The following is a 22,112-nucleotide window of genomic DNA, read 5'->3' as shown; positions in this document are numbered from 1 at the left end:
TGGTTAAATACAGGGCATCCAAAAAGTAATAATAGTACTTTATAGAGTGATATACTTCTGAGTCCTTATTGTTCCCAAGTCTATACCTTCCATTATGCATAATTTTGTTTTCCCTTTTTTATTGTAGAAAAAGAACTCCTTTAAAACTATAAAGCACAGAGTGCTAGACTGAGTAGATCATGGGTCTGATCCATTTATAGAAGAAAAAAATTTCTTGAAGGCTCAGGATGTCTTAGACTTTAAATATAATAGCTTCTGGTGATGGAAAGATGAATACTATGTGTTCTCTGCCCTCAAATAACTCATAGTATCCAGAATGTTATTTTATATCTTTTATCAGTATTAACAGGAGGAAAGGAGAGAGGTTGGTGAGGGTGATGTTTGGGGAATCTATTGGAGTGTCTGGATTCTGGATCTTTCCTAAGTTTAAAGACTGTTGGAATTCCACAATTAAAGGCTACCTTGGAATAATGCTGTCTAACCTCCCACCTAATAGGTATCTTTTTTTTTAATACCCTTCCTTCCATGTAGTCCCCTAGTAGCCATTTGTCCATGCTTAGTGATGGACCACCTATTTCCATTATTAGGAAGCTCAAATTCTTAGAATGTTCTTTCATATATTGAGCCCCAGTTCACCACCTAATTAAGAACTGCCGTCTAGTTCTATCTTCAGTACAACAAATAGGGCCACTACACGAGAGTGTCTGCTGGAAGAGGGCCTGAAATCCAGCCCCCTTCTGCTTGCCAAACCATGCACCTGAGGGGCTGCATCTTCCCAGAGGTTAGTGCCTTTTGCTGGTTGGTCCAGTTTAGCTGGAGGCCTAATAGCAAAGGAGGCATTTATATACTCCAGACACTTCCAGATCACAGGGCTTTTCTTGATACAGTTAGTGGAAAAGGTCAGCCTACAGGTTTCCCAGGTGGTTCAGTGGTAGAGAGTCTGCCTGCCATTGCAGGAGACGCAGGAAGCATAGATTCAATCCCTGAGTTGGGAAGATCCCCTAGAGTAGGAAATGGCAACCCATTCTAGTAATCTTGCCAGGATAATTTCATGGACAGAGGAGTCTGGCAGGCTACAGTCCATGAGGTCAGAAAGAGTTGGACATGACTGAGCAACTGAACATGTCAGACTGAAATATATTAAATTTGATTCCTATTTCCGGGTGACTTTGGACAAATCATTTAACCTTTCAACCTCAGGTTTATTATCAGTAAAATAAGATAACACCTCTCTTGCCTACCTTAGTGAGTCAGAAAATTCTTATTGAAAATGATGCTCTGAACCACTGTAGTGTCAGAATTACTATCTATGACTATAGATCATTTCTAATTTTTTGTAATTTTTTTTCCCCACAGGGAGGCTGAGAAGACAAAACTTCTTATAGCTGCACAGAAACAAAAGGTTGTGGAGAAAGAAGCTGAGACAGAGAGGAAAAAGGCTGTTATAGGTACTTGGATTTCTTTCTGAAATGGAGGTCTCTATGTACATGTGCTGTGAGTTTGTCCTGTTCTTTGTCAGCCTCATGTTGGATATTGATGGGACTCAAATAAGATTGCATCATACATGATGGAGAATCCTGGAAATTCCTGTGTCTGTTCAGATGTCCTAAAGCCTTTAAACGTAGATGAGGCCAGTACTTGAAGTGCTTTGGCTCTCCACTGTGTTGTTGACCCCCTCTGTTGTCTTTCGAGGACAGGGACAGTGGATAGGGTTTGAGAACAGTTCTAGCCTCTGGTGGAATAGGGGTTTTGTGTACACAGATTCAGAATAAGGGGTTTTTTTTTTGCCAAAGCTCAGGATTATAGTATGCATCTTTACTGTTGACATGCAACCTAGTTTTATCTGCATGGATCGATATTGCCATCTCTGGAAGTACACCAGGGTTGCTTATAGCTAATTTTAAGTCACAGGGGCTTCCCTAAAACCCCAGCAGACTGTTAGTCACCTGCTGCCTTAGGTTCTCACTTGTTTATTCCTTGGTTTGCTGAAAGTTTATTTTAAATTAAAATAGTTCAGATATATAGGAACATACAGAGAACAATATAATGAAGGCTTGATATTTTGCCATGTTTCTTTCAGATTGCATTTTCTTTTAGGAAAATGTTGTATGAAGCCTCCCTTTGTACCACTCCCTGGTCTTATTTCTTGACCTGTCTTCTTAGAGTACCTTCTGTTCTGAAGTTGACATAAATCTTTTCTGTCCATATTACTTTATGTATGTAACAGTTCACAGAATTGTTTTACTACAGAAGTGGTATCAAACTCCACCTTTTATTTACAACTTCCTTTCTTTTTTTTTTTACTAACACTGAGATTTATTCATATTGATACATATAGATCTAGATTCTTTTTTAATTGCTGTGTATACATTTCATTCTGTGAGTGATCCTCATTTGATGGATTACTAATGAAGAGCTAGATTTTGGTTTTTCCTTATTACAGACTGTTCTGCAGCAATACCATTATCCATATCTCTCTGTGCACACATGCAAGAGTTTTTTAGAGAAGTGCTACTTAACATGTGGTGTGGGTCAGTGCCCTATTACATTTTATTAATATTAAAATACAAAAAATTCTTTCCCACAGCTGGTTTGAGAAGTGCTGCTCTAGAATACGTATCTCAAAGTAGAATTGCTGAGTCATAGGGTACACACATCTTCAGGTTACAAAAACACTGCCAAGTTGCTCTTCAAAGTGACTCCTCCGTTTTACCCTTTCTTCAGTAGTGTTTGAGTTTCCATTTCTTTGCTGCCTTATTCAGTTCTTATTTCCACACATCCTCCTCTACCCATGGAGTTACCAGATTTTTAAAAATTTATGCCATTTTGATGATGGACATGAAACCACACAGTTTTGATGAGTTTCCTCGGTTACAGGTGAAGTTGAGTATTGCTTTATGGGACATTCACCTTTCCCTTTTTTTGATGTGTAATTGCCTGTTAAAGTCTTTGGCCATTATTTGGTTACTTTTCAAAACTGATTTGTAAAAATTCTTTGTATCTTCTAGATACTAATCCCTTCCCAGGTTTATACATTGCAAATATCTTCTCTCAATTTATGGCATGTCTTTGAACTTTATGATGTCTTTGACATACGTATATATTTCATTTTCATGTAATCAGAGTCATCGATCTTTTCCTTTCCAGTTTGTGCTTTTCCTATCTTGTTTAAGAATTCTTTCCCAACCCCAAAATAATAATTTTGTTCTAAAAGTTATAAAGTTTTTCTTCTCATATATAGATCTTGAGCTCATCTGCAATGTATTTTAATGTTTAGTATGATATAGAAATTCAGTTTTAGTTCAGTTCAGTCGCTCAGTGAATCTGCCCCTTTGCAACCCAATGAACTGCAGCAAGAGAGGCTTCCCTGTCCATCACCAGCTCCCAGCGATTGGTCAAACTCATGTCCATCAAGTCAGTGATGCTATCCAACCATCTCATCCTCTGTTGTCCCCTTCTCCTCCTGCCTTCACTCTTTCCCAGCATCAGGGTCTTTTCTCAGGAGTCAGTTCTTCGCATCAGGTGACCAAAGTATTGGAGCTTCAGCATCAGTCCTTCGAATAAATATTCAGGACTGATTTCCTTTAGAATTTAGAGTTCCAAGGAACTCTCAAGCGTCTTCTCCAACACCTCAGTTCAAAAGCGTCAATTCTTTGGCACTCAGCTTTCTTTATGGTCCAACTCTCATATCCATACACAACTACTGGAAGAACCATAGCTTTGATTAGACAGACCTTTGTTAGCAAAGTAATGTCTCTGCTTTTTAATATGCTGCCTAGGTAATAACTTTTCTTCCAAGTCTTTTGATTTCATGGCTGCAGTCATCATCTCCAGTGATTTTGGAGTCCAAGAAAATAAAGTCTGTCACTGTTTCCATTGTTTTCCCATCTATTTGCCATGAAGTGATGGGACCAGATGCCATGATCTTTGTTTTTTGAATGTTGAGTTTTAAGCCAACTTTTTCACTCTCCTCTTTAACTTTCATCAAGAGGCTCTTCAGTTCCTCTTCGCTTTCAGCCATAATGGTGGTGTCATCTGCATATCTGAGGTTATTGATATTTCTCCTGGCAATATTGATTCCAGCTTGTGCTTCATCCAAGCCCAGCATTTCACATGATGTACTCTGCATATGAGTTAAATAAGCAGGGTGACAATATACAGCCTTGACGTACTCCTTTCCCAATTTGGAACCAGTCCTTTGTTCCATGTCCGGTTCTAACTGTTGCTTCTTGACCTGCATACAGATTTCTCAGGAGGCAGGTAGGTGGTCTGGTAGTTCTGTCTCTTTTTTCCCACAGTTGGTTGTGATCCACACAGTCAAAGGCTCTAGCATAGTCAATAAAGCAGAAGTAGATGTTTTTCTGAAACTCTTTTGCTTTTTTGATGATCCAATGGATGTTGGCAATTTGATCTCTGGTTCCTCTGCCTTTTCAAAATCGAGCTTTAACATCTGAAAATTCTCAGTTCACGTACTGTTGGAGCCTCACTTGGAGAATTTTGAGCATTCCTTTGCTAGCATGTGAGATGAGTGCAATTGTGCAGTAGTTCGAACATTCTTTGGCATTACCTTTCTTTGGGATTGGAATGAAAACTGACCTTTTCCAGTCCTCTGGCCACTGCTGAGTTTTCCAAATTTGTTGGCATATTGAGTGTGACACTTTAACAGCATCATCTTTTAGGATTTGAAATAGTTCAACTGAAATTCCATCACCTCCGCTAGCTTTGTTTGTAGTGATGCTTCCCCAAGGCCCGCTTGACTTAGGACTAGGTGAGTGATCACACCATCGTGATTATCTGGGTCATGAAGATCTTTTTTGTACAGTTCTTCTGTATATCTTTTGCATAGTCTCTTCTTCATATCTTCTGCTTCTGTTAGGTCCAGACCATTTCTGTCCTTTATTGTACCCATCTTTGCATGAAGTGTTCCTTTGGTATCTCTAATTTTCTTGAAGAGATCTCTAGTCTCTCCCATCCTATTGTTTTCCTCTATTTCTTTGCATTGATCACTGAGGAAGACTTTCTTATCTCTCCCTGCTATTCTTTGGAACTCTGCATTCAAATGGGTATCTTTCATTTTCTCCTTTGCCTTTAACTTCTCTTCTTTTCTCAGCTATTTGTAAGGCCTCCTCAGACAACCATTTGTCCTTTTTTGCATTTCTTTTTCTTAGGGATGGTCTTGATCACTGCCTCCTGTACAGTGTCACAAACCTCTGTCCCTAGTTCTTCAGGCACTATCAAATCTAATCCGTTTAACCTTTTCCAAATGGCAAACTATCTTAGACTACTGAGTAGTTCCTTATTCCCTTTATTTATTTCTAATGCCACATCTGTCATATAATAAGATCCTATATATAATTTGTTTTGTTGCTTGGGTTTCTGTTTTCTTTCAATTTCTTTGTCTTTGGTTTTCCAGTAATACCTTGCTTTAATTACTATAGCTTTTATTTTAAGTCTTGCTATCTGATAGAGCAAGTCTGTTTCTTCACTATTCCTCTTAACTGTTCCTATTTCTAAAATTGTATTGGACTATTCTAAGCCCTAATTCCTCCATATAAATTTTAGAACCAGCTCAAGTTCTATAAAATACTGTTGAGTTTTTATTGTAGTCACATTACTTGTGTATGGTATATCAGTTTGAAGAGAATCATAGTATTTATGATATTGAATTTTATAAATCTATTGCATTTCTCCATTTATGAGAATGAAAAATGAAAGAATGACCTTTCAAAAAAAGGTATCATAATCTTTTCATAGTTCCTACACACTCTTTGTTAGAGACTTTTTTCTATATATTCCTCAAATATTTTGCTAGTACAGATAGGCTCTTTTTTTCAAGACACGTTGTTTAACTGCTTTTTACTTCTGTTGGTATGCTGTTGATTTTTTCATTTAGCAGTCTTCCTGAAAATGCTGTTGTTTGTAATATTCTCTTGGATTTCTCAAGTAATCATATTGTCTTCAGATCAGGACAGTTCTGGTTTTTTTGCTGTACTCTGCACTTTTTAGTTCTTAACTACTTTAGGCTATGACTTGCAGTACAGTGCTGAAAAGAAAGATGGTAAACAGGTATTCTTGTCTTGTTCTAACTTTAAAAACACAGTCCCAGTGATGTTTGCTATACGTAACTTTTATCGGTTGATGAAGTTTCCTTCTGTTTCTTGCTTGCCAAGGGTTTTTATCATGAATGACTGCTAAAACTTTTAGTTTTTTTCTAAATCTGTTAAGATGACCATATAGTTTTTCTTTTTAAAGCAGTTAATATGATGATTATATTAATAGATTTTCTCTTAAAAGTTATTTTGTCTTCATGGGATAAATTCATTTGCTCATAAAGTAGGCAGTTAATTTACCCTAATACATTTTATATGACTTGCTTTAATTTCTTTTATTTTTTTACTTTTATTTTCATAAATGGTCAGCTGCTTTTTTTTTTTTCTTATTTTCTTCCTGTTAGGATTTTGGGGGGTGTTGTTTGTTTTTGTATGTTTGTTGTATCCTGGTTACACTAGCCTCAAAATGAGTTAGAGGGCATTCTTTTTTCCATGTTCTGAGCATTTTGTATAAAATATATATTATCTCCTCTGTAGATTTGCTGGAACTCAGTTAGAAAAACCATCTTGGTAAAGTGGAGTTTGTGCTTTTTTGTATGCTCATTTGATTTTTATTGCAGCATTTAATCTGCAGATTTAATTTCTGTATTGTATAAGATGTTTGTTTCTTTTTTAAGTCAATTTTGGTAGTTATGTTTTTATCTGCTATTTCAAATTTGAGGGCATAAATCTGTAAAGTTCTCATGATTTTTTAAAAATAAACCCTCTACTAAGTCTGTTTGCCCCTTGTCATTTCCTGGTATTGTTTATTTGTGCCTTCTGTTTTGCTGGATCAGAGATTGGTTTTTTTATCTTTTCAGAGAACTAGATGTTGATTTGGTTGATTGTTTTGTTACTTTCTTTTAAACTATTATTTTACACTTATTTTTAAATTTTTCTACCTAGAGTTTACTTGTTGGTTCTTTTCTAATTTCTTGAGTGACTTAATTCTTTAGGTTTTAATCTTTTCTAATGGAAAAGTGTAAAATTAGACATTTTCTTCCAAGTTCTGCTTTTAGGTACATCTCACCAGTTTTGAATGTAATTTAATTTATTTGTGTTTGGTTTTTGTTTTGTTTTTAATTTCCATTATTTCTGCTTTGACTCATGAATTATTAATAGTATATTTTCAATTTCTAATTGAGTGAATTCTCCGGAGGCTACTTTTTTTATTGTTGATTTCTGCATTGTAATCAGAAAATATGACCTGTTATATGGATTCTTAAGTATTTGTTGAAGTTTGTTTTGTGGACTATCAAGTACATGGTCCCTTTTTGGTAGATGTTCTGTGTGTGCTCGAAGAGACTGAATGTCTGTTCGCTGTTTGTTGGGTGCAGGTTTCTCTGTATATGCATCATGTCAGGATTATGAACTGCATTGTTCACATCTTGTGTGCTCTTCTAGCTTTTGTCCTCTTGAGCTATCAGTTACTGGGATAGTGTGTTAAAATCTCCCACTATGACCATGCATTTGTTGACTTGTAATTTTTTCTTTATGTAACCTAGGGCTATATCTTTAAAAGTGTTCAGTTTCAGAATTGCATTATTACATCTCTGGAGAATTGGCGCTGTTATGTAATAACCCTCCTTTATAACCAGCCATGCTTGTTGGCTTAAGGTCTATTTTGTCTGATGATAATATGACAGATTTTTCTTGGTTAGTTATTTTCTTGATGTATATTTTCACATCCTTTTACTTTCAACTTTTCTATGTCATTATGTTTTAGGTGTGTCTCTTGTAAACAGCATATAGCTGGATTTTGTTATCTTATCCAATGTGAGAATCTGTCTTTTAACTGGTGAGTTTAGTCTTTTTATATTTATTGTGGTTACTGCTATATTTGGACTTGTTTTATCATTTAATTTTGTGCCATTTACCATGCTTCTTTCCCCCCCTTTTTTGACTGATATTGAATTGATTATCTTTTCTTTATTCTTTTCCTCCTTTGACTTGATTGGAAGTTTTATGTTCTATTTCTTGAATGTATAACTAGGCATTGCCTGTAAAATGCTACAAGCAGACCTGACTTGAGAGACTCTAGATTTAATCATTCTTTTCATACTCTTCTTGAATAATACCTTAGGATGCTTTAGCTCTATCACTGTCCTCTGATTTTACATATTATTGTTGCCTGATATTTTAGTTTGTGTTGTTTTCATTCCCCCATTAATTATTATCATCGATTCTTACAGTAAAATATTTTATTTTTATTTAAATGTATTATGTAATTTTTTTCCTCTCCATTGCTTCTGGCAATTCATTTCTTTTTTTCTGCTAGCTTTTTTTCAGTGAAGGCTGAGAAATGGAAAACTTACTCAGTCTTCCGTGGTCTGAAATAGTTTTACTTCATTCTTGAATGGTAATTTAACCTACAGTTCTAAGCCCAACTCAGCTTCCTTTTCTATGTAACTTTGGCAGTAATATTTTGGTTTTGTTTGGCCTCTTCTCCTTGCTTTACTTTTAAGAATTTTCTATCTTGGGGTTGTCTCTAATTTCACTGTGATACGTCACTGGGACGGAAGGTAGAGTGTTTTAGTTTCACTGGAGTTGGAGCCCTTTAGAAGGTCTTGGGTTTTATATGGGGATTTTAGTTTTACCATCTCAAGACGTCATCTCCCAGCCCTGCATGGGCAGTAACCCAAGGCCCGCCCTCTTACTTGTCTAATATCCACTCCCAGGGCTGCGCTCATACAGGCTGTCAGCGCTCCCTTTCCTTGTGTCTCTTGAAGATATCAGTTACACATTAGGAAACAGTTTTGTTCTGTTCTATCTCGCATTTTAAGATGTTGATAGCTGAAGGGTTTCTCATTAGCCTGACCCACCAGTTTTCTTAACTAGGGGTCTGGTCATGCTGTTTGTTGGTTCATGCGCACATGTCAGAGAACAGTGTGAAATGGAATTACTGCACTATTTCCCCATGTTAAGACACCATTCTCTGGGTTCTGGCTGCAGGCTGTAGATTCCTCACCTTTCATTTGAATTTTATTGAGTTTCTGCTTATTGCTAAATTTTTAGCCCAGCTGAACATAGTCTGTTTTTAGGATGGTATGATGATAGATTGAGTTTATGCTGTTGGGGATATAGGGAAGTATGCCTTGAAGTAGTTCGTAAAGGATCCTGCCTTTTAGAAAGAAGAAACCACTTGGAAGTGTCCTTTCCATTATGCGCTTCCTCCAGAGGCCAAAGAGAAGATATGTTAAAATACTCAACTTCTTTGACTGAAAAGGAGAATTGAGAATGTTCTTCAAGAATTGTAGTGGTTATATTGAAAGTGTAAAATTAGAGTCTTTCTTCCCTGGTTCTGGATCCTTTAGTTAGACCAGAGAGTTCCTAAAGATGTGTTGTTTTCCCTGCCTGTAATTGCCTGCTGCAGCTACCTTGTTCACTGCCAGCACATTTTCACATGCTCAGATGAATTACCCTGCTTTTCCTCTTTATGTCTATAGCAGTCAGAATACTTCTCTGGTAACTCTTCACGACATCATTTCCCTGATAGTTACTTAACAGTTGATCTTGAGTATATATTAAAGCTAAAGTCCTTAGCCTTTCACTCAAAACAGGGGTCTCTTAGCCCTCTCTGTAGTCTTTGTGTTGTCTTCTCTTGTCAACTGGCTCTTCTATCACCTCTTCACTGTGACTTGCTAATTCGTTTCTTCTTGTTTGCATTTACACTTTCTGCCAGGTCCTCTTAAGTTCTCTGTATTATTTTCTTTTAAGATTTCTTCTAGATGACCTTCCTTGGCTTATCTTCCACATTCGTTCTTTCTCCTGCCACAATATATAAATGTCCTGTGTTGCCATACACTTGTGTTGCTCTGTTTTTGTTTTGAGTACCTTCATGAAGTATCTTGTTTTCCCCATTAACTTGTGGATCACTGCCATTTAATCCCATGAAGGACTGAAACTGTTTTTGTATTCCTCCTTCCCACAAAACAAACACTGTCCAAATAAAACAGTGAAGTAGGAAATAAATTTCCTTTTTTCTGATGAGTTGTTTATAGTTTGGATAGATAAAACAGTGAAACAATTAGGCTATAAAGTGTTATATAATTAAATGTAAGCTATGTGCTGCTGTTTTCTAAGTAGCTCTGGAACTAGAGAAATGTTTTTGAAGGTATCTTGTTTTGTATATAATTATAGAAGCAGAGAAGATTGCACAAGTGGCAAAAATTCGGTTTCAGCAGAAGGTGATGGAGAAAGAAACCGAAAAGCGCATTTCTGAAATTGAAGGTACCACAGGGAGAAAAGAAACTCTGACCATCCTGAACTGCTTCGCTGTCTCAGGGACTGGGTCTGGGTTATGATGGGTGGGCCATGGAGAGAATAATCTGGTCTGGAGGAAGTAGCTAGTTTAATAGTCTAGACAAATATTTTTTAAATTGCCATTGCATATTTAGTTCTTTGGTTTGTAACTATGGTAAACTCAACCTTTTATTTTCCATTGTTAAATTAGGATTTATTTGTTCTCAGGTAAAGTAATCAGTTTTAAAGAATATACCACCAGTTTCTTTTCTTTGGCTTGTCAACCAAAAAAATAACCAGACAAATAGTTGGGAAAAAAAGAAGCCCCAGTTTTTATCTTCCAAACTCTTGATTACACATAGTGAGAAATCAATGTTCTTAGTTCACAGTCTTAAAGGTGAAACATTCAGCCTCTTTTGCTTATATGATGCTGCTTCCTATCATTCTGCATTAACTGATTCTGGATCCGGTTTGAAGGGGATGGAGACAGTGCAATAAATAGAGCCAGGTGCTCATGTCTGAACTTATTTAGTTAACACCTAGAGCCTGGGTGGGGTGTGAGGCTTTGAGTGATGAGGGGTGGTGGAAAGAAGGAACAGCTTCAAGTTGAAAATGAAGTGGGTTCAGATGAACTGAATTATTTAACTTGACATTGTCAAGAGTATCCCACCTTTGAGAAGGAGCTGTCTGGGGACTGGGATTTGAAAACTGCTAACACTGTTACATGCCTTAGAAGTAAAGTAAATGATTGTAATATCAGGCAGTGGATAAATGGGTTTATGCTTCAGGTAGAGTCTGAACTCTCGCCCAGAGCTGAGGAAATGGGTTGCACCTTTGCTTTGTTTTAAACACCCTGACTGTTTTGCTTACTAGATGCTGCATTTCTGGCCCGAGAGAAGGCGAAAGCAGATGCTGAGTATTATGCCGCACACAAATACGCCACCTCAAACAAGGTGACTGGCTCTCTGTGCCACTGTCCTAGTAATAGAGTTTGGGTATTTCCTTTCCCTTGTGGAGAGTTCTAACATGATAGAGGCGATTTTATCCAGTGTCAAGAAAGGATGGTTACTACCACAGCCTCTAGAATCAGCCATTCACTTCCAAAGGCATATAATGCACATTCTATGAGAAGAGAACTTTGTATGGTTCCTTATAAAAGTGAGGAACTAGGAAAAAGGCAAGCAGATATATAAACCCAGGTTAAGTGCCATAAATTCACTCATTTGTACTGCTGAATAAGAGCTCAGTAATCAGGAAAGTTAAAGGTCTTCTCCTGAAATGACAAGAGTGACAGGAGAAGAGTAAAGTTCATTTAAAATTGCCCTCAGATAAGGTAGCCCTGGGGGGTAAATGCTGAGCTTGTTCAAAGCAGCGTTTCTCATCAGACAAATTCTTAGCATTTTGGGGTGAGATGCTTTTTCATTGTTGAAGACTTGTCTTATACAGTATGGTATATTTTGCTTTGCTGGCCCTTTCCTACTAAACTATCAGTTTTGCTCACCAATTATTTTAACAATACACACAGTGCACACACACACACACACACACACACACACACACTTCCAAATCCCCCTAATTGAGTAATGCTTGTTTGTTGGATTTAAAAAATGCTATAGTCATGAGAAATTTCATATGTGTATCTTGAGAAAGGAGGTTGGGTGATATATGGGTTAAACAGTTTTTGTATAAAGACTGGGGTGAGTTTATATCTAGAGAGGACAGACCTGTTAGTAGGATTTATTTAATTAAAAGTCAACTAGAACCGCTAGTAGTCTCAAAAGGAAAGAATATGACCAAGGTCTAGAAAGTATTAATTATACAGTAGAGTGGAACAGAGAAAAAGCTGAGAAGGGGGTTGTTAAAGTGTACGATGCAGTTTGAAGGGTTAGAATCAAGATTTAAAGTGTAGACAGGGCTTCAACTTTTTCTCTTTAGAAAGGAACAACATAATCTCTGTTCAGAAGAAATTTTAAGATATGATAGGTTGTCAGAACAGAGTTGTTAGTACTTTGAAATCCATATAAATTTAGAAATAAACTTAATATATTGGATTGGAGGTTGCAGCTCTATAGAAACAGAATAGAATTTGGTCAAGATGAAGGCAAGATGAGAAATTTCAGTTTCCAAACCAGTGATCCAAATCTGTCTTGGGAAGAGCTGGCCAGACACAAGTATCAAGACTTTGTCGTTGAGGTCAGCCTTAGGCTGAAAGGGGCAGTAGTTTATGTCATTGTGAAAAATGCTGTTAGCCACACTTCAAAATGAGAAAGCGTCATTGGTAATGATTCAGAGTTGAGGAATGATATTCAGGAGAGCAATCGGGAAAATCTGTGTTAGGAAAGAGAGAGATGAATATTGCACCAAAGTGTCCTGATGCCTGTGCTCTTGTTTGCCTCTCACAGCACAAACTGACCCCGGAATATCTGGAGCTCAAAAGGTACCAGGCCATTGCTTCTAACAGTAAGATCTACTTTGGCAACAGCATCCCTAGCATGTTCGTGGACTCCTCTTGTGCTTGGAAATATTCAGATGTTAGGACTGGAAGAAAAGGTTCTCTCCCCTCTAAGGAGGCTCTTGAACCGTCTGGAGAGAGCCCCATCCAAAACAAGGAGAATACAGGTTGATGCAACAGACGGAAATGTTCTCCAGTATCAAGATCTGGCCCAAGGGGTTAAGTGGGAACAATGGTTATACAACTCTTCAGACTTACAGAGAACTCATGCTCTGTCTGTTCTGCCTCTCCTGCGGTCGTCCTGATTTATCAGCTGATTGCAGCATAGAACTAGCTGTCTGCACCCAGATGGTCTTTTCAGCTGCAGTTTTATCAGCTATCCTGAGTGTGTTCCTTTCTAAACTGGTACTCATGAATGAGAGAAGGTCTGATGCTAAGATACTGCCTGCACTGGAATGTTAAACACGAGATATATAATAAGCTGTGTTTTACTAAGCTGAAATCTATTGAATAATGTTTACATTGGTCTCTGGGGAAATGTGTGTTCAGCCATTCAAGAGATTGGAGGCCAGAGAGAAGATGGCCATAATGTGGTAAGTGTAATGAAGACTGATTGCTTCGGGACCCAGGCTCTCTCTTTGGGGTCCAGTCCTGGCATTCATCCCTGTGATTAGCATCTAGTCCACAGAAGTTCTTCAGGAAATGATCTTCTGCTTGAGCAACCATTTACTTGATAAGATTCTCACCTGTTTGATTTCCTGTAGTCAAGATGGTGGCCTGCTGGGTCGTGCACCATGCCACCCAATCAGAGATTCTTCAGAGAGATTCCTAAAAATTAGTTTATTGCTTTAGTAAGCTCAGAGATAGAGCTTGGTTTGAAGTTTGGGGTGAGATGAAACCTTTGCTTTGAACCAAAGCTCTGGGAGATACGCATTCTCCTCCATTAGGTGATGGATGTCTGTGTCACTGTCTCAGGCCATATGTGACAAGGTGCCTGGTTTTTAGCCACAGACAACTCCTTATATGTCACCTCTCAGCTCTGACCAAGAGTGGAACAAAGACTTTAACCAGAAATAGGAGCAGTATCCAGTTCCTAGCTGTTCACTGCACAGTATTGTATCATAACTGCAGGTATTTTTAAAACTGGATTTGGGGTGCTTTCATTTGCCCCAGTACCTCTGCCTAAAGGTCAAATCCTGGGGCTGCCATGGTTACTAGCCCACAGATTCTCCTTCTGAAGTTGTTTAGGAGTCCACATAGGGTGGAACAAGGAGTAACCTAGAAAGCATCCTTGGTCATCTTTGTCTCCGTCCCTCCTGGCCCAGAGATGCTAAAATCGAAGTTGTTCCCCAGCTTTTACCTCACCTAGGAGATCAGGATTATTCCAGTGACTTCCTGGGCAGCCAGTGGATTTAAATTTCCATGGGATGCTGGTAAGAGTTAGCCTGTGGCTATGGGAGATCTGTTTCATCTGGACCTTTTTTTACCTTAAGATTAAGTTTCCTGAATCAGTGTGCCCTGTAATTAGGCCAGAGTTTATGCAGTTTTAAGACACCTTTTATGTACGCTACATTCAAGCCAGACAGAAAATTCATGGGACCACTTCCAGAAACCTTTATGCTAACTATTAATCTCACGACAGCCTGTGGGTTGTGCCAAACACTTAATGTGGGAAAGGAATCCAGATTCAGGGTCTTTTCCCTAGGCCTTATCCTATAAAGGCATTCGTAATATGGAAAGGATTTTTGTTTTTGCTCATCTAATTATATACATTCTCTTTATGAATGAGTTTTGTGTTCTCTAGCCCTCTTTAAAAGGTCTTTGGAACTATATAATAAACTGTCATATGTTGCTGCGTATAAATAATGATTGCTGTGGGAAGTCTGGATCATTGACCTTTGTGCTTTCATTCCTAGAGATGTTTCCTATTCCTGTGAGCTAAAAGCTGTTGCCCCAAAGTGGTGGATGTGGGTTTTCTTACAAGTCACAAGCCCTGGTGGCAAAGTTGAGGAACAGGGAAGTCGCACTGTGAAGTTTTCGAGAAAGAACTTTTGTTTAAACTCGTCGTGGAGTGTGCTTCCCTGTGCTCACTGGAGCTCTCAGTCTGTCCTCCCTTCAGGGATGTTCCTTTTGGTAATCTTGAAGTCTAAATTTTTATGTGAAATGCTACCTTTTTAAAAAAAGACACTAAATAAAATTATTTTACTATCAGTGATTTGTGTTTTTCCCATGTGTCTCCATTCTTCTCTGTTGCTTATCTTGCTCCTCAAGCTGTCCTGCCTGTTTCAGCTCAGGGGCCAGTTTATTTATTAGTTTATCTTACTGTAGACGCTCTTCTTACACTCTTCCCAGAAACCTCATGTAAGAATTTTGAAAGCAGGGTTTCCATTCTTTGCTGACTCACGGAATTTAACAAGGGATGTTCCGATTCTTCGTGAGATGCAGCCAGCAGCAGAGGAGGGGTTGGGGAGGATGGCACATCATGCCCCTCAGGGACGGCCCAAGAGCTAAGGAGGGGAGGGACATTATCCTGAAGGTGGAGGAAAGACAAACTGTGCATCATAACTTTATGGGACCCACCCCATGCTATCCCACACCTGTGGCTACAAACCAGGGAAATTGAATCCAAATTGATTATCTGTAGGCTTTTGGTAAGTCTTAGAATGAAGTGATTTAGATATAAGTGATTTCTTCCTCTCTCTGTGGGGGAGGAATTTTGTGAGTGAGATGCTGTGGCTTCTCCTTGCCTTGGGATTAAGTCCCCGATGTTTTCATGCAAGGTTCTTTGGGATTTGCTCTCACTGAGCTCTCCAGCCCAGGTGCTTGTAGCTTCTGTCTCTTTGCATGTATTATTCCATCCACCTGCTCTACTTTTTCTCCCTGTAGCTCTAACCTTGTTAACTCCTATAGCGTCTTCACTTCTTCAGAGAGAGCTCCTGGAACTGCCTGCTCAGGTCAGACCCCGCATTGCCCTGTTTTTAACCACGTAACCTCGCATTACCTGTTCTCACAGATGTTTAGCTCTCTGGGTGCAGAGACTGTGGCCACGCTCTTCCTGGGATAATATCTGTTGCTAATACCTTGCATAGTGCTTGGCACATATGAGTGGCACAAACGAAAGGATGAGTGTGAAAGGCAGGTAAATGAGTAGTGGGGGAGAAAACAAGGACACAAAAGTTAGGCTAGAGTGTCCATGACAGGACGTAGCATGTAAGGACACAAAAGTTAGGCTAGAGTGTCCATGACAGGACGTAGCATGTAATGATGGGAAATTACATAATGTTCCAACTTGTTGACATGTCCTTAGGGAGCTTGTCAGTAGGTTGAGCAAGATCTGTGTATGCACTTGGAATAGTGATTTGCAGTGCTGTTTGTTGGGGTGCACTACTTCACCCAGCCTTTCGGAGTCAATATATGTTTCTCTCTCTGAGTAGACTGTAAGTTCCTGTGATGGACAGAGAGCACAGTGCTGATACAGGTGTATCGGAAAACTCAAGATTGAATTATGTCTTCAGCATCAGTGACCTAAGTGATAGCTGGATTTTAACCTCAACCACAGCCCTCCAGGAACATCTCAGCAAGCTGGGCCAGCTTCTCACCTTTCCTCTGGTCTGTTGTCTTTGTGTAAGCATTTAAAGTTAGTTTATTGTTAATTCATTGCTCACCCCCCTAAATGCCCATTCCTCTATAACTCAGAATGACATTTTACTTATTTTCCTAACCATATTTCTTTGGAATTAGTGCCTTTCATCTTTTTTTCCTATTATCTCCTATCCATTTTTCTGTCTTCCATCTGCCATTGGCTGAATATGTCCCCCTAAAAGTCATGTTGAAGTTCTAATGCCCCAGGTGATGGTGTTTGGAGGTGGGACCTTTGAAAGGTAATTAAGTTGTAAAGGCTGATACTCTGTTTATGAATTAGTACTTTTATAAGAAGAGACATGAGAAAGATGTCTTGCTGGGCCATGTGAGGACACAGCAAAAAGGCCATCTACAAGGCAGGAAGAGAGCTCTCACCATACAGCAAATCTGCTACCACTTTGGTTTTGGACTTCCCTGTATCTAGAGCTGTGAGAAATGAATGAATGTTTGTCTAAGCCACCAGTTTCTGATATTTTGTTATAGTGGCTATTAGGGTGATTCAGCAAATTAATAGGCAAGTTGTAATAGTGTGGTGAGTACCGTAGCAGGCTAGTCACTGGAGGCAAGGTGAGGGTCAGTACAACCTGATGGTTTCTAGGAGGAAATGTCAGGTCTGAGCCAGATATTTTAAGGATACACAGGAGGCAGCCAGCCAACTGAAGAGAAGGATGTGTTCCAGGTATTAGGAGCACCAGATGCTATTTTATCTTAAAATTCAATTCCCTGGGTCCCCAAGCTTCAGCAGTGCCGTGCATGCAGTTACCATGTTTTTCACTGCAGGGTTCCTCCCACACTTTGGAAGGTGCAGCCATTCTGCACATAACTCAGATATGCACAAGAATTCATACCCTGAGGGATAACCCTCAACCAATGGAAGAGAGGAGCACAAATGCTCAGAGAGGAGGTTACCCCTGAAGCCTTTTCGATGGAGACAGCAACCCTCCTGACACAACAGGAGAAACAATGTAAGCTTCAAATAAAATAGAGTAAATGTTTGAGTGCCTGGTATGTGCCAGGAAAACTAAATGTGTTAAGTATTAGACAACAGTGAACAAAACAGTAGTGAGTAAGACATACAATCTTTGTTCTCTTAGAATCAACAGACTCATGGAAAGGTAGATTTTAATCAAAGAATTCCAACTATGATAAGTTTATATAAATGGGAGAAATGTAGTACTAGGAGTATGAAAAGAGGAGGAGATAAAGAATGCGAAAGTGTAGCTAGCCAGTTAAAGATCAGGGAATAACAAAAATTTTTAACAAAAAAATTTTTTATTGGGCGAAGGATCTCTAGACATTTCTTCGGAGAAGATACTCAAATGGCTAAAACGAACATGAAAGATGTTTACCATCGTTAGTCGTTAGGGAAATGTCGATGAAAACAATAATGAGATAGCACTTTATACCCATTACAGTAACTAACAAAAAAGACAATGCCAAGTATTGGCAAGGATGTGGAGAAATTGAAGACTTCATGCATTACTAGTAGTAGTGTAAACTGGTAGTTATTTTGGACTATGTTGTGACAGTTCCTCAAGATGATAAACATAAAATTAGCCATATGACCCAGCAGTTCCACTTCTAGATACCTACCCAGAAGAATCAAAACATGTCCACACAAAGTGAACTGTGTGCTTTAAAAGAGTGAATTGTATGTGACTTACATCTCAATAAAGCTGTTATTTTAAAAAATGCTCACATGTGAAGCCTTATAATGTGAAAATCTCAGTTCAAGAACCTTCCAAGAATAGACCAAAGTTTGATACAGGTGTAACATTAGCAAAAGTAGAAGCACCAAAAAAATGAGACTGGTAAAGTAGGTGTCAAGAGGGGAAGAGGAATCTGGTGGACCTTCTGAGCCTTGTTACATATCGGTGATATTTCCAAAGGTTATAAACCTTCTAGCAAAACATTGCAGGATTTGAAATCTAAAGCACAATAACATTTATATTAGCACCCCAAACTGTGAAATAGGTATAAATCTTAACAAAATGTGTGTTAAGATCTATATAAGGAAAACTACAGAACTTCAGTAAATCAATGAAGAGTTGATGATATAGATGGGGATATTCCATGTTTGTGGATAGGAGGACAATACTGTCAGCGTGTTACTTCTTTCTAACCTGATCTATAGATTCAATGCAATCTCAGTTAAAATCCCAACAGGTTATTTTATGAATATTGACAATGATTCTAAAGCATATATGGAGAAGTAGAATAGATGGTGTAATAGTGAAGAACCAAGTTGGAGGCCATGACCTAAGTTCAAGACTTACAAAACTACAGTGATCAAGACTGTTGTTGGCAAAAAAACAAAGAGACAAGTAGATTAGTGAGACAGAAAAGAGAGTCCAGAAATGGACCCACATACTCAGCCAGTCTTTGTCACAGAACAAAGGCAATGCAATGGAGAAAAAATAGTCTTTTCAACAAACTGTGCTGGAATAACTGGACATACACATGCAAATATACCACTCTGGTTCAGGACATAATAGAGGCAGGGAGTATATGAGAACTCTCTGTATCTTCTGCTCAATTTTGCTATAAAACTGCTCCAGAAACAAAATCTTAGTAATGAAAGGTCTATTAAAACTTCACGAATTAAAAAAAAAAAAAACACCTTTTAAGGTTTTTAAGCAGGGAAATTGATTAGGTAACTTGAAAACTGCCCTTTCTGCACACATTTACCAGTCCAACGTTTTCAAGCATTTCAAAGTCTATAATTGACCTCATTGTGTAATGTCCGCAAACAAATGTTTGCAAGCAACTCAGAATAATCATCAGTGGATGCTGATTTCACAGAAGGGGCTGGAAGGACTACAGCAGTGTATATGAAAGTGTTAGTTGCTCAGTTGTGTCTGACTTTGCAATCCCATCGACTATAACCCACCAGGCTCCTCTGTCCATGGAATTCCCAGGCAAGAATACTGGAGTGGGTAGCTGTTCCCTTCTCCAGGGCATCTTCCCAACTCAGGGATCAAACCTGAGTTTCCCACATTGTAGGCAGATTCTTTTACTATTTGAGTTTCCAGGGAACCCCATGGATATGGATATGGATATGGGCTTCCCTGGTGGCTCAACTGATAAAGAACCCAACTGCAATGCAGGAGACCTAGGTTCAGTCCCTGAGTTGGGCAGATCCCCTGGGGAAGGGAATAGCTCCCCACTCCAGTATTCTGGTCTGGAGAATTCCATGGACTGTATAGTCCATGGGGTCACAAAGAGTCGGACAGGACTGAGCAACATTCACACTCAAGCTAATTACCTCTACCTAGGTTCTTCATGCCCAAACCTATCACTGGCTGTGGCTCCTTCCCAGCTTAGTAGCCCCACATGTAATGCATATAGGAATGCAGCCTAATAAGGTTGTTTAATGGAAGCAAATAGTCTTCTGTGGAAAAACAGAGTTCTGGAATTAGTGAAAAATAGTAAAGTTGAAACAATTTAATGAATTTTAGTGCTAACTTGGCTCCCACTTCTTTTCCTCAGGTTTTCCTACATCAGTGCAAAGGTGATACTTTCCTCTTCCACCTGCTTTTTGAGGGCAGATTGATTTCCTAGAACGAACCACAACCATATCTTTCACCCCTCATTCTCTTCTGTAGTGTGCCCACCACCACTTCCCCATCAAGAAAGGAAACCTAATTCCTATCTGTTTGGACTGGGGTTGGCTTTTGGGAATTACTTGCAATGAATAAAATGGTTCTAATGTTTTCTATAATATATAGTAGGAAACAGTAGATTTTTTTAGATTTTGAAAAAGATTTATTATAACAAATTTGCCATAAAATAATGTCTAGATTCTGAGACATTGCTATTAATAGTAAGATTTATCTCAAAGAATAAATCAGCAAAGCATTAATTATCTTAAATACAAATGAGAACAGTTATCAAATACCAACTAGGTAATCATTTTATTATGGTAAAATATACATAAAGTATATCATTTTAACATTTTAAAATGTACGGGTCAGTGGCATTAAGCACAATCACAACTTTGTACAATCATCACCATTATCCATTTCTAGAACTTTTTAAAAAATTCGCTATATTAATAAAAATTTTCCCACAAGGCCCTTTACTGGTTCCACTGATGAAACCAAAAGTGTGGTGGTATGGCTCCTGCCAGGAGTGATTCTCGCCTTCACCTGTGCCAGTCCTTGCCATGAACAGAAGAGCAGATTACTTGGTTACTGAGGAAGAAATCAGTCCTGGGCTTCAACATCATCGGTAGGACAGATCAGCAGTATGTCTCCAATGACAGTAGCATCTTCATCAGCCACATCAAAGAGAACAGGGCTGTGGCCCTGGATGGGTGGCTCCAGGAGGGTGATAAGATCTGCTCGGTCAATGGCCGAGACCTAAAGAATCTGCTGCACCAGGATGCCATAGACCTTTTCCGTAATGCAGGCTATGCTGTGTCCCTGAGAGTGCAGCACAGGTTACAAGTACAGAATGGGACCAGTTTAGTTCAGTCGCTCAGTCATGTCCGACTCTCTGCAACCCCATGAATCGCAGCACTCCAGGCCTCCCTGTCCATCACCAACTCCCGGAGTTCACCTAGACTCATGTGCATCAAGTCGGTGGTGCCATCCAGCCATCTCATCCTCTGTCATCCCCTTCTCCTCCTGCCCCCAATCCCTCCCAGCATCAGAGTCTTTTCCAGTGAGTCAACTCTTCACATGAGGTGGCCAAAGTATTGGAGTTTCAGCTTTAGCATCAATCCTTCCAAAGAACACCCAGGACTGATCTCCTTCAGAATGGACTGGTTGGATCTCCTTGCAGTCCAAGGGACTCTCAAGAGTCTTCTCCAACACCACAGTCCAAAAGCATCAATTCTTCAGCACTCAGCCTTCTTCACAGTCCAACTCACATCCATACATGACCACTGGAAAAACCATAGCCTTGACCAGACGGACCTTTGTTGACTAATGTCTCTGCTTTTGAATATGCTATCTAGGTTAGTCATAACTTTCCTTCCAAGGAGTAAGCATCTTTCAATTTCATGGCTGCAGTCACCATCTACAGTGATCCTGGAGCCCAAAAAAATAAAGTCTGACACTGTTTTCACTGTTTCCCCATCTATTTCCCATGAAGTGATGAGACCAGATGCCATAATCTTCGTTTTCTGAATGTTGAGCTTTAAGCCAACTTTTTCACTCTGCTCTTTCACTTTCACCAAGAGGCTTTTTAGCTCCTCTTCACTTTCTGCCATAAGGGTGGTGTCATCTGCATATCTGAGGTTATTGATATTTCTCCCGGCAATCTTGATTCCAGCTTGTGTTTCTTCCAGCCCAGCATTTCTCATGATGTACTCTGCATATAAGTTAAATAAGCAGGGTGACAATATACAGCCTTGACGTACTCCTTTTCCTATTTGGAACCAGAATGGGCCCATAGGACCTCAAGGTGAAGGGGAGCCAAGTGGTATTACCATAACTGTGGTGCTGGTGCCTTTGCCCTCACCATGGTAGCAACCTGGGCCTTCATGAGATACCAGCAATAACTGAAAAACTTGCTTTCTTCCAGTGTTCCCAGAGAAGACACATTTCTCTCTTTCTCTCACCGTCCTCTCCTGCCAGTCTTCCATAACTTTCCCTCTACATACCCAGCTCATGATTTAAAGAGACTGCTACCCAATGAGAATCTTCCTATTCAAAATCTCTGAATCCTCATATTCTTATGGG

General features: G+C 39.1%; 1 protein-coding gene and 1 pseudogene across 2 annotated transcripts in view; both read left to right on the top strand.

The window, feature by feature from the left end:
• ERLIN1 (ER lipid raft associated 1) overlaps window positions 1-14,987 on the top strand; it is a 38,141-nt gene extending 23,154 nt beyond the window's left edge. Inside the window, exons 8-12 of one of the 2 annotated variants that reach the window (XR_008201424.1) lie at window positions 1,357-1,448; window positions 10,230-10,319; window positions 11,205-11,284; window positions 12,734-13,376; window positions 14,700-14,987. Coding sequence is in view for 1 of the 2 variants with exons in the window: in XM_052660683.1 (XP_052516643.1) it covers window positions 1,357-1,448; window positions 10,230-10,319; window positions 11,205-11,284; window positions 12,734-12,955 (484 nt within the window). In the remaining variant the exon portion in view is untranslated. Of the gene's footprint in view, window positions 1-1,356; window positions 1,449-10,229; window positions 10,320-11,204; window positions 11,285-12,733 lie in introns of both variants that reach the window. The other variant, XM_052660683.1, reaches the window with a different exon arrangement.
• A 5,603-nt stretch (window positions 14,988-20,590) lies between these two features.
• On the top strand, window positions 20,591-21,931 carry LOC128067998 (synaptojanin-2-binding protein-like; annotated as a pseudogene).
• Window positions 21,932-22,112: the final 181 nt, after the last annotated feature.

Source organism: Budorcas taxicolor, chromosome 23 (assembly GCF_023091745.1).
Source record: "Budorcas taxicolor isolate Tak-1 chromosome 23, Takin1.1, whole genome shotgun sequence".
Lineage (NCBI taxonomy): Eukaryota > Metazoa > Chordata > Mammalia > Artiodactyla > Bovidae > Budorcas > Budorcas taxicolor.
This window is presented reverse-complemented; position numbering and strand designations above follow the sequence as displayed.